The following is a 12908-nucleotide window of genomic DNA, read 5'->3' as shown; positions in this document are numbered from 1 at the left end:
GAAAAAAAATATTATATGGAATTCAACGAAAATGAAAATTTGCTTGATAATTCAACTACGCTTGTTGGAGAACAATAAAAACACTACACTCAACAAGCCACCAATAAAACTCAACCGCCTAACCTATAACCAAAGTCTCCTTTTAATTTGTTTTTTAAAAAAAGCGCTTGACAAACTTGCCCCGCATGCCGAAGTTGCCCCCGTCTCCCCTATATTTTTTCGTACATAATCGGTTATCCGAAACATCGATCTTACGAACAACCCCAGTCCCCAATTGATTCGGATAATCGACGCTCTACTGTAATTGTATTTCTTTTTAGAAAATCCAACAACGAGTTGAGTAACTTTTCCAGCAAGAGTTAAAATTGTGTATGGCGCCATCTGTTACGAGATTTTATTTAAAATAACTTTTTATATTATTAATTAGTATAAAATGGCAAAGAGCTTAATTTTGAGGGTAGAGATGAGATATATATACTGTATAAACAAAATTGTGAAGCTAATAACAAGTAAGTTCTTCGTTAAGTCATATGACACAAGACATGCTCTATTTCCCCACCACCTCGAGCTTTAACCTTCAAAATTTAATAGCGTCAATGCCCCTAATACACAAACCTATCTGCAAAATTTCATAAATTTCTGACAAAAAGCACAGGAATTATTAAGCTTGAAAACGGTAGAACAAAATCATGCTTCCTCACTCACACACACACACACACACACACACACACACATGCACATGTTTGTACACAGAAAAATCCCCTAACTTTTTTGATTTGTCAAAGATTCCGAGTTCAGAAATGTAAAAATCTTGAGGGGGATTCATTTCTTTGAGTGATCGCCATACATTTCCTGTATTATTGAATATATAAAACAGCCAGGAATGTAAAAATGAAAGTAAACTCCAAAGTTAACGATATATTACTTCTATATAGAGCTACTTTAATAAAGAACAGAGTTTATGTTTGTATTCCTTCAAAGATATGACATTGAAGAATTCCTTCCTTGCGTGATTCATTATATTCGAGCTATTTTGTAAATGTTTATTGAATTTATTTCCCATTTCCTAATGATAATCCGCGGTTGAAACGTCATAAATCAAAACTCACGACAGTTATCTTCATCGGAATGATCATCGCAATCTTTTTCTCCATCGCATTTCCACTCCATATTGATGCATCTTCCATCCGAGCATCGGAATTCTCCTGTACGACATTCACCAGGTCCAACTAAAACAATTAAAGTACATCTAATGCTTTATTTATTGCTTATTTATCAAAAGATTGTTTAATTTAATAAATTAAATAATACATAAAACTAGTTATTGAAGCTTTGACCCTATAAAAATTGCCAAATATAATTATTTTGAAAATATTTATTCGAATTTCTCTTTAATTGATCAGATAATTTTGGTAAAATTAATTAAATATTTTTAAATTTTATTCTTGAATAAAATGTAACGAATTTATTTCACGAATTTACAAATTTACTAATGTATAATAAACTAAATTAAAATGCAAACAATAGATCATTAGAAGGTGTTTATGGTGTAAACATCATTAATGTAGAAATATTGAATTTTTAATCCTGTAATTTCCACGAATATTTAAGAAAATTGAAATTTGTTTGTACAGAAAATTTAACATTACATTAAATTAATTTTCGCATAAAATAATAAATAACGATTTAAATATTAAGTAACCGTTATTTCAAATTTCAAATTTAAAAAAGAAAAATCGTTAATTAACCGTTATTTTATATATGAAAATTGTTCGTTTTCACGTTTATTGGTTAGCGAAGCGTAGTTTATTATCTACAAAAAAATGGTTTTAATGATACAAAATTTAATTAATTAAAAATAATTTAAATTTCGTATTTATTTATTTATTTTTAGTTTGTTTAGTTTATTTTCTTACCACACGATTTCTCGTCGGACCAATCGCCGCAATCGTTATCACCATCGCAGCGATAAGTAGCTGCGATACATCGGCCATTTTGGCATTTGAAGAATTCCGAAGTACATTGAGAAGCATCATTTTTCTTCGATGCTAAAATCAAAAATTCAATAATAATTTAGTAACTTTTACACGAATTATTTAAATATCGTGTTTCTTTAGTAGTTTTTGTATGATCCGTGAGAAGGGTGGGAAAAAAATCCTCTTCTCTCATAAACCCAGAAAAGTCTTCTCAAAAGTAATCAAAAATCTTTCGTCTTACAACATAAAGTTATTATGGATTCCCTCCTTGTTAAATATATAATATTATTCTAAGCACTTTAGCAGAAACTTAAGTGACAACATCGATTAGATCATTTATCTATGGTCATTAGCACAAGTGCAAATATGTGTACTAATGTACTTCCCCGTTCAGTTTATCCTCCACGTCACGAAAATCAATATTAAATAGCCAAGCAATTATCAAGTCGAATAACGAAAATGCTAATTAAGAATCTCCTGTAATAATTAAAGTACTCCATAACACTAAGTGCTTATTATTTTAGAGTTTATTTACATTCTTATCGCATCAAGTGCGTGCATTTTTTAAATAAAAATTTAAAAACTTTTTACAGTTTAAATTGAAAAAAATGTTTTTCATAAAATTAAGAAGAAAAAAAAACTCTAAAATAATATTTCCAATTCTTATCTACAGAATAAGAGTATATTAGAGAAGATAAACGTTATTTAAGAATTCGAATAGGACTATTTCTATTCATGAAACACGAAATTAGCCTTTGAAGGAAATCACGACGAAGAAGAATTTTTAAAAAATACTTTCAAAATATTAATTTCCATATTTGTAGAGAAGCTTATGGTATATTCTTCAATAGGAATTTATACTGGAAGAATTTGTAAAGTGTTATCGAATACAAAAGTGGACACACATTTAGATAAATCATACTTGCCACACTGTTCTTCATCCGATCCATCTAAACAATCAACATCGTGATCACAACGCCAGGTAAAACTAATGCAACTGCCATCTGCACATTTGAACTCCGAAGACGAACAACTGATAGAAGCTGAAATAAGATTTATTTAATGCGTTAATATTAAAAAAATCTCCAAATCTTACACGCTTCTCTAAGAGTTTTTTTCGACCTCTTCAACAACCTTCTACCCTTAATTCACGTTATAAATCGTGTAGCTTACAATGTCTTGTTTTAAAAATATATATATTTTACGGTTTCTTTAAGATCGATTAAACAAGAAATTCTGTAAAATTATTCAAAACTTAAGTTAGGAAAGAGTTAGCAACCCAAATTGATTGAGGCAAATGGATAGCGAGACCACAATTCCCCAATTAGATTCGCATCAGGTAATAGTACTTCAGGGAGCTGTTCTTTATCTAGCTTTTGTCAGATTGAAACCGCAAATTATTAATTAATTCACTACTAATAAAGAGGCCGGCTACTTACAGCAGTTTTCATCACTCTTATCTCCACAGTCGTTATCTCCATCGCATTTCCACTCCTGAGCAATGCAACGCCCGTTGGCACACTTGTACTCCAATTCTGTGCAATTCCTGGCAACTGTGAGGTAAAATATATGTACTATTATTACAAAACACCAAGTAAAATATATTGTGTTTCGGATTATAACCACATTTACCACAATCATTTTCATCGGCATTATCGGGGCAATCGGGATCATCGTCGCATCTCCATCTTTTCAGAATGCATTTTCTATTGGTGCACATAAACTGATCTGATGAACAAGTGGGTGGATCTAGTTATAAAATAAATAGAATTTTTATAAAATTGGTCCGGAAAAATTGAAATTTTATTAAACAGGAAGCGTTTTATTCATTTAAACAGCTTCCCTTCTTCAGCTGTAACAATTAAAGATGTTCTTTAATGGGTACATCATCCTCTTCCCCTAGATGTAACAAATTAAAGAATTTGGCCATTTCTAATTTCTTACGTCAGGCAAAATGACTACTTTCATAAATTAAAATACCCATTTTAACTCGTCTGAAGTGATATATTTAGTGCAGCTAATTTTACATTTGAGACTGTTTGAAACAAGAGAAGCAAGATTTAATAAATGGTGATGGGTCTGTGAAGATGTGAAAACAAAATGTATGCGGACTATCTATTCAAATAATGAATTCTTCTCTTTGTTTTTAAGTAGAAGATAATAATCCATAAGACAATTACTTAGAAAAAAAAAGAGGGAACTTCTTCAATAACACGAGTTTTTTGTCGTTGTATTATTTTTTTTTACTTTGGAACTTCAATTAATAAAATGAAAAAATATCCATTGTCTCCTGGACTCATTCCAAATGAATATCACCCATTTTATTTCGTTTCTAAATAAATTCTTCGGGTTATATTTAAAATTATAAAACTTTTTGACAAAGAAATAGTTACTTGCGTCTAAATCCATTAAATTTGAATGGGGGAGAAGGAATAAACAAAAAGAAAATCCTCGCTAATAAATAAGCAAAATGCTTTCCACCTCTGTTAAAATTTATGTCTTTCACGAAGAAAAAAACTTTGAATATATATATTTTTCTTCTCGTTTTAGATTTACTTTAACTTTTTATATCATTTGCTTATTAAATTGAACTTAAGTTCGCATTATAAATCCATCTTTGAGAAAATTTTATATTGGATTCTGGAAATCTTATAAGAAATGACAAAGACGTTTTATTTGATAGAAAGGATTGAAGATAACAAGAAATATTACTTCTATCTGTAGAATTTGAACGATGAAAACGATAAATTACACTCTAAAATTTATTCTTTTTTAAGAAAATATAAAGATTATCTTCTATATTTTTCTGTTTTATAACTAAAATTAATTAATTTGTTTAATAAAATGTAGTTTTACGAGTATGTTTCTTTCCCTTTCTGTCTGTTTGAAATGTAGGGATAAGGGAAAAAATATATAAAATTGTACTTCTAGAAATGGACTTTTTTAAACAAGATTTTCGCAGTTAATAAAATCTGACAAATCTATAATTTTTTACAGACTATAAAAATAGAGAAATTTAAGCAATAATTTACTAAAAATTTACACAATTACAATCAAACCTGTGTGAAGAACGATCTTAGAAACACGAATAAAATGGCGGTTATTCTGTATGCATTTCAAAAAGAAACCTCTCTGGCCCGTTTGGAGGTGTTTATTATTGGAAGTTCGACTGTAATTGCATTCAGTTCAATATGAAAAATTGTAGACCTGCAAATTTCTACTGGCGTCTGTCTGTCTGTCCATTGTTAATCTCCAGAATGGTGTTACATAGATAAAAATCGAGACCAGATGTAAAAATCTTAGGGCAGAAGGCCCGATTACCTATATATGAACTTCCGATATACAAAAGAAGTCACGTACAACTTTCATTTCATAATTTTTTTTCATAACAGAGTTACATAGATGACCAGCATGATTCTGTTGTCGACAGGAAAAGTATGATGTACTGGGGCGAGAAATTAATAATTTGAGATGGAGAGCATATATTTTTAATTAAATAAATAAAAAATTGCATTCGTGGTGTATATTTAGGCCTATACGTAATTTATAACGAAAGAATTGTCGAAATGGTCATTAATATAATTTAAATTTATCAAATAATAAAACTAAAAATTAATGCTTCGGTATGTCATATATTAATCCTTTTTTTCATTTAATTTGAATCAATTGAATCAGAAAAATCAGTAGACGAGATATAGAAGTAAGATATTAATACAACATGAGATTGTTTGAAAGTCAAAGAATTTTCCGTTATTCAATAAAAGTTTCTACGATAAGTTCAAGAAAGCATAAAACGAAACAGTCACAATTTCGGGCTGGAATTTCTAATAATCTTTTAATTTTAAAGGACCGAAAGTTCGTATATAGTTAATCGGGGAAAGTGGCCCCTGATCTTTCCATATTTGGTCTCGATTTTCACCCAAATAGAGACCAGTTTCTCGTAGGAAGTCCTCCAAGCGGGCAGCCCACTTGGCAGATCGCCCAAGTGTTACGTTGCCGCATACCATCAATCCAATCCAATTGAGAGAAAAGCCACAATTATCATACAGTAAATGGCTTTATTTTCGATTGCTTACGTAAATTATTTGTTCAGAAACAGCGTGGTGCAAAAATCGGTTAACCTTATTTTGCCGCATGCCTTTGAAGCGCATCTCGAAATAGTTTTTATAAAGTTTGTATACAATAAAGAATCTGAATCAGATAACAAACTTTTAGATCAACCTGTGTTAGAGGCAGAAGGCCCCGATTAACTATATAAAGTGTGCTGGAGTGAGCCGAAATTCACGTGATATCTATTCAAACATCTTCTCCAGAACGGAGTTAGATAGATGACACTGTTGTTATCAGAAAAAGTATGATATACAAAGCACGACATTATTAAAATCGCGAGCATACATTTTAATTTATTTAATTAAAAATTATAGCTCGACATTGTGATTATGTCACAATAATTCTGTCGATTTTTATCTGATTTTGTGATTGAAACTTTCCAAAAAAAAATTTCATTTCAATTATTCATTGTACCTGTGAATATTTAATCATATCAGTCAGATAAGAAGATGAAGGAACTTATTTTCTTTTCTTTAAGTTTCATAATATCACATAAAAAAGGCAATTTCAAGATAAAATTAAGAATAAAACTAGTGTCATTCTTTACACTCACACAACTAGAAAATGACAGCATTTCGTTATTTTCTGCTTTTATTAGAAATAAAATAAAAGCAAAGAACATAAAATAAATAAGATGCTAAGGGAAACATTCTTGATCTTTTGTTTTCGGAAAAGTTTTAATTTATTCATCCTTGCAAATAATTACAGAATCTATTTTTACCTTTACTCTACTTCATTATTCACTTGGATAGAAGTAGCAACCAGACAATAGAAAAAAAATATATAATTAAAGATAAACAAATACACTAAGTTCTGGATAAAAAAAAATTCGCTCCTCAGTACGGCTAATAAAAATATAGAATATGCAAAAATTAATAAATTTCGAATTGTTTTATATATATAAAGTATATATTGATTGAATATATGCTGTAAGAAATCGTTGCGAATGGCAAGACCAATTGCTTAGAAAGATATCTGTATCCAGTATCTCACTATAAGTGAGAATGTGCCACAATAAAAGATAAGTGTTGGATAGCTTTGCTGCCTGTGGCACGACTCGAAGACAACTAAATCCTCTAGAAAAAAAAAGTGCATTGTAAGTCAAATATTCTGAAAAACGGATGGAGACTGGATGAAAATATCTTGCAGTACTAAAAATAACACTATCCGTTAGTGTATTTGCATACATTTTTCTAGATTTTCTTGTGTAAGTAATGTATTCTGTAGGGTGTGTATTTCTGTAGGTTACATACAGTATTTTCGATGGTAGGGATTCTAAACCTTTTTTGTTCCACGGAACCATTTCCAGTCAGGTGAAGATCGTGGATCCCTTTTCGGAATAATGTTCTTAAATGCACAAAATAAAATTACAAAAGAAAACAGTTATATAGAAATATGTGCTTCTTTCTTAACACACTCAATAACACCAAAATTAAGAAAAAGTTAATTTTTACCATTGAACATAGACCCTGAATATTTTCAGGGATTTGATTTTTACCCATAGACGCCTAAAAATTCTCCAAGGATCTCTTGAGGTCCGTGGCCTTTAAGGGTAAAATTTAACTTATTATCTTAATTTTGGGTTCTTATTATCTTAAGATTAAGATAATAAGAAATTCAGAAGTGGCCGTCATCGAAGGTTCGACTGTAATATAGGTAATAATAAAAAAGAAAGTCACTTAATATCTCTGCTACAGAATATAGAACGTACCCGAAGTTAATTCGCTCATTCCAGGAACACATTAGACCAAGGCGGAAACAGATTGATGTGTGTTACACGCATGGCCGCCATCTTCATGGCAGCCATATTGAATGCAACTCCGAAATTTTAAATGGAAAAGGGGTCATGTGACACATCATTTAGGGTCAGAATTTCACGAGGAATTGATTGCTGAAAGATTTTATTGAGTACCTCGAACGGTTACAGAATTATGCACGTTACATGATGTTCTCAATGTACAGTACATTCTTTGGGTACTGTACATTCTATATTCTGTATCAGGGGTGTTAAGTGACTTTCTTTCCCACCCTGTATTTTATTACACACAATATCAACTGAAAACTTTTTACAGAAGAATATTTACATATAAAATTTTGAATTGAAAATGTTCTTTAATAGGACAAATCTCTTATTTTTAATGAATAGGCAAGTTATTTTTCTTTTTAAGATGAAGTATCAATACTTTATCTTAAAAATTTGAAAGAAGCTTTTCAAATCAAAACTCGAGTAAATTTTTGAGAGGATGAAATAATATTTTTCAGTTTTCTTACAAAGTATATAGTATGTGACAGAAAATCGGATATGAAAACGTAAATACGATTGAACTTTTCAAACAATATACCGAGAAGTCTGCAACGAAGATTTGTAGCATTGACTTCTTAGGATTAGCATTTCTACTCACCATGCAAAGTTCACGATATTACACGAAAGTATTTTCTGTACGTTTTATAAATCATTATAAAACGGCAAAAAGCTTAATTTTGAGGGTAAGAATGAGTTTTTTTATATGAAACAAAAAAACTAAATGCTAATAGCTAGTAAATTCTTCATTAAGTCAAACCCTACTCCATATATGATAAGCGAGCCCCTCTACATCCCCACCCTCTCTACTTTTAATTACTAAAATTTGAAAGCATCAATCACCTCAATAAACAAACCTCCCTGCAAATTTTCAGAAATTTTCGAGAAAAGGCACAGGAATTATTAAGCTTCAAAGCGGATGAGTAAAATCGTGCCACCAACATACATCTATGTGGATACAAAACAATAAATTAAAGATTTTAAAATAGATGAATCAATTTTCAGGCTTCCAATTTATGTTAATATATTAATATATATTATTATAAAAGCCAATTTAAGTTTTATATATTCTTTCTTACAGATTCATAATTGCGATTCTATAGATTCCAGCTCGGTTGATACGACTCGTAAATCATGTATGATACTAAAGACTAGGATCAGCTCTTACCTCTCTCTCCGTTAAAGTAAACAGCGAAAAAATCGATCAAATTGAAAGAATTCCAGATCGAATCTCGTGATTCCGATTCATTGAATTTTCAGGAGGATCTGAATCAATTGTTGATACCATTTTTCCCCCCATAACATTTCCAATAACAATAATTCTCTTATTCAATCAGAAAATGGTTGAATTTCTGAGTGGATCATTCGTTTATTTTTTCATTTAAATATTTGAGAGATGAATTAACCTGCGTAAACCGGGATCGTACGGTAGCGAATCATTTTTCCTGTTTGGCAGGTTTCGGTTTTAAATAGGAAATTCTCTCCATTGTTAATAGCTTTTCGCTTTATTCTGCTTTCGTTTTGGACAGGTTTTACTGTACTGTACGTGTCAAACCATAGGAAGCAAGTAATTTTAAAGTATTTAGTAAGAAAATTTACGATTTTAATGTTATTTTATTAAATCTTATCGAAAATTATAGTCTCAGCAATCTTGTGAATGAAATTTTACGTGTTTTGTTACAGAAAAGATATGAATCTACTAAAGTATTCTGTGATAGAACTTCTCGCACAAATCGATAATTGCAAAAGTTTGATAATACAGTAAAAACCTGCCCAAAACGGAACCTTATTAAAACGGAAACTTGCCTAAACGGAAAAGCTCTTCGGAACGGAGCGATTTTCTATGTTTAAAAAAACCTGTTTAAAACGGTTTATATCTGACAAAACTTTAATTTATAATTTTATTTGTATACAATAAAACCTGTGTAAACCGGAATTATACAGTACTCAATATATTTTCCGATTTGCCAGGTTTCCGTTTTAAACAGGTTTTTTTAACATAGAAAAATCACTCTGTTCGGAAACGTTTCTTCCGTTTGACAACATTCCGTTTTATCGAGGTTCCGTCTTGGACAAGTTTTACTGCAGTTGTGCTTTCGGAAGAAGAAAAGATTCACACTGGAAATTTAGGTTTATTTGGTTACGGGAGGATTTTCTGTGAGAACGAACGTGAAGAAAATCCGCGAATCTTCACGTGGGCAGGACGTGGTAAGGTGCGAACCCACGACCAGTGTTCAGTGTATTTTACAGACAGACCTTCGTCTAATCTACCACAATGCCTGTACAGTTTAATTTAATTACTTCTGTTGAGCTATATAAAGCTCGACAGAATAGGATAAAATTTAATACCGAGATGATTTATATTCGAGATATAATAATAATTTTGATAATTAAAGATTTAATGATTCAATTTCAATACTAATTCGAGAAATTCAAGCATTGTTTTAAGTATTAAATACACTTGCATTAATTTAATTTATGAATATTAATTCTGTAAAGAATTTACAAATTATTATATTATTTTATAAAAATAATTTATAGATAAATAAATATAAAAAATTAAATTTATATTTATTTTACACAAGTGAAAACCTGTCTAACGCGAAACCTGAACAAAGCGGAAATCCGTATAACGGAAAACTTGCCAAACCGGACAAATATTCGGTATCGTGCGATTCCGGTTTATACAGGTTTTACTGTAAAGAAATCAATGTTTTAAAATAAATATTTAAAAACAATTTAAAATAAAAGAAAAATAAATAAATTCGATTATTGTAAACAAGTTATAAATTTTATTATTATTATTAAAGTCATAATAAATTTAATGTGGAAAAAATTATTTTTAAATATTTATTAAAAGCATCAGTAAAACTCTCTTATTTTTAAATATAATCTTTAATATTTTACCGAAGGATTAAAAAAAAAGAAATTTAATAAAATTAAACTAAATATTGATTACTTTTATTTTAATCTTATTAAATATTCAAAGAATAGTTTTAAAAATTAGTTCTTTATTCCGAAATTAAATATTTAAAATTCCACGTCAACATATTTGACACTAAAACTGAAACTAAAACTAAAAAAAAAACATTATTTATATACATTAAAACCTGTCTAAAACGGAACCTGAATAAATTAGAAAGAATTATTTTTCACGTTAAAAAAACCGGTTTAAAACAAGAAACCTGCCAACCTGTGTAAACCGGAATCTCACAGTACCGAATATATATGTTTTTTTTCCGGTTTGGCAGGGGTTTCCACTCTATTTGGTTTCCCTTTTGGACAGGTTTCACTGTATATTTGATACCATCCGATTCCGTTTTTAACAGGTTTTACTTTAATTACAGAATTTTGTTTAACAAATTAATAATTCGAATTAATAATTTCTACCCGAGTGTAGTTTAGAAGAGCACTCAAAACTCTGTACTTTAATTGATTTTAATTAAACAGTTTGCATAATTGTAATATTATTATATAGGCCTATATTTAGCCGATTTTAAGAGGTGAATTTAAGTAAGATACTGGATAACCCTTTTAGAAAGCCAGACACGAACTATGGACCCTGTGACACTGTTAGTCTCTGGAGGAGCCACGTCACTTACACAACGACCGTAATTTTTCTAGAATTAGATTGATGCGACACTCCCTTGGTAGGAATATATTGTGACTCTGCATCCTGTACGAGCTTTCACTGTGGAAAAAGAGTACAAAAATCTCATTCGGAGTACTGAAATAACTTAATATATACCCCGGAAACAAAGAAAATCGATTGTTTGTCTGCATGGAACCGCTTCTTTCCTATTGTTATGTTTAAAACAAAGAGAAACCACTAAAGAAACATTTTGTTAACCAATATAAAGTGAAATAAGTGCGGAAAAAAGTAGTATTCTGTTAAATACAATAAGGAATTTTTAATTTTAATTAATTAAATTTTGGTATAATTTAAAGTTAGGAAAATACTTTAAAATTTTATTTATATATCAATAGATAAGATAAAACCCGTGTAAGCCGGAATTGCGCGGTAGTGAATTTTTTCCGCATAGGCAGGTTTTCTCTTTATTTCAGCCTCCGTTTTGTACAGTTTTACTGTATTATTAAATTAATTAATTAGATTGCGTGTAAAATTATTAACGTGCCAATAAAACGTGATGTTTTTTTTTTCTAATTCCACGTTCATTGTTGTTGTTTCCTTGCCCCTTATTTAATAACTGAGGTAACATAATATTTCTTTGTTATAAAATAATTTAAACAAATCAATTCATTCATTAATTTATTGAATTTCTAATAAATAAATACGATGTTATTTTCCGTAATATTTGCATACAGGGTGGCTTAAAAGTCAGTTAACCGCGAATGACACAATTAATTTGAGCAGAATTGTCAACGTATTGTGTGGCAATACAAATAACCAAATAAATGGAAACTATGTATGGGATGCTAAAAATAATGAAAACTATAATAAAATTAATAATATTTTTAGTTAATTTAGTCTTTACAGTGGTTAATTAACCGACTTTTAGGGCCGCTTGGCGTACGGATCAGAAGGACTATTTCGAAAAGAAAATTCTACAATTCGGTTGCAGTTTAAAAAAAATTGTAGACTTATAAATTCCCACTGTCTTCAGTCTGTCTGTTCTTCCTTAATCTCGAGAAAGATATTAGATAAATTAATACTAGATATAGAAAGCTTAGGCACAGGAAGTACCGATTAACTATATACTAACTTCCGGTCTAGACCGAAAGTCACGTGATTTGAATTCAAAAATTTCCCTCACAACAGAGTTACTACATAGATTACCAAGCATGACTCGTGTGCTGGGCAAGACATTATTAATTTGAGATCGAGAGCATATATTTTAAATTAAATAAATTAAAAATTACTCGTTTAAATTTTTGCTAGTTTATCTTAGGATATTTTAATAACAGCGTTTGGCACCCTTTTCAAATTTTATTTAATGCATTACATTAAAAGACAATGGCCGAAATTTATATAATATTAACCATTTAATTATTCAAAAGAT

General features: G+C 30.0%; 1 protein-coding gene across 4 annotated transcripts in view; it reads right to left on the bottom strand.

The window, feature by feature from the left end:
* Nucleotides 1-12908, bottom strand: part of LOC111621010 (low-density lipoprotein receptor-related protein 4-like) — a 121620-nt gene that overhangs the window by 22243 nt on the left and 86469 nt on the right. For 3 of the 4 annotated variants that reach the window (XM_023363044.1, XM_023363046.1, XM_023363045.1), the window contains exons 3-7: nt 3609-3725; nt 3416-3529; nt 2903-3019; nt 1917-2048; nt 1110-1229 (exon numbers count right to left, since the gene is read on the bottom strand). In XM_023363044.1, the coding sequence (XP_023218812.1) occupies nt 1110-1229; nt 1917-2048; nt 2903-3019; nt 3416-3529; nt 3609-3725 (600 nt within the window). The remainder of the gene's footprint in view (nt 1-1109; nt 1230-1916; nt 2049-2902; nt 3020-3415; nt 3530-3608; nt 3726-12908) is intronic. The other variant, XM_023363047.1, reaches the window with a different exon arrangement.

This window comes from Centruroides sculpturatus, unplaced genomic scaffold (assembly GCF_000671375.1).
Source record: "Centruroides sculpturatus isolate CEXI.00-Female unplaced genomic scaffold, Cexi_2.0 scaffold245, whole genome shotgun sequence".
Classification (NCBI taxonomy): domain Eukaryota; kingdom Metazoa; phylum Arthropoda; class Arachnida; order Scorpiones; family Buthidae; genus Centruroides; species Centruroides sculpturatus.
Note: the sequence above shows the minus strand (reverse complement) of the source record. Positions and strands in the feature narration are given on the sequence as shown.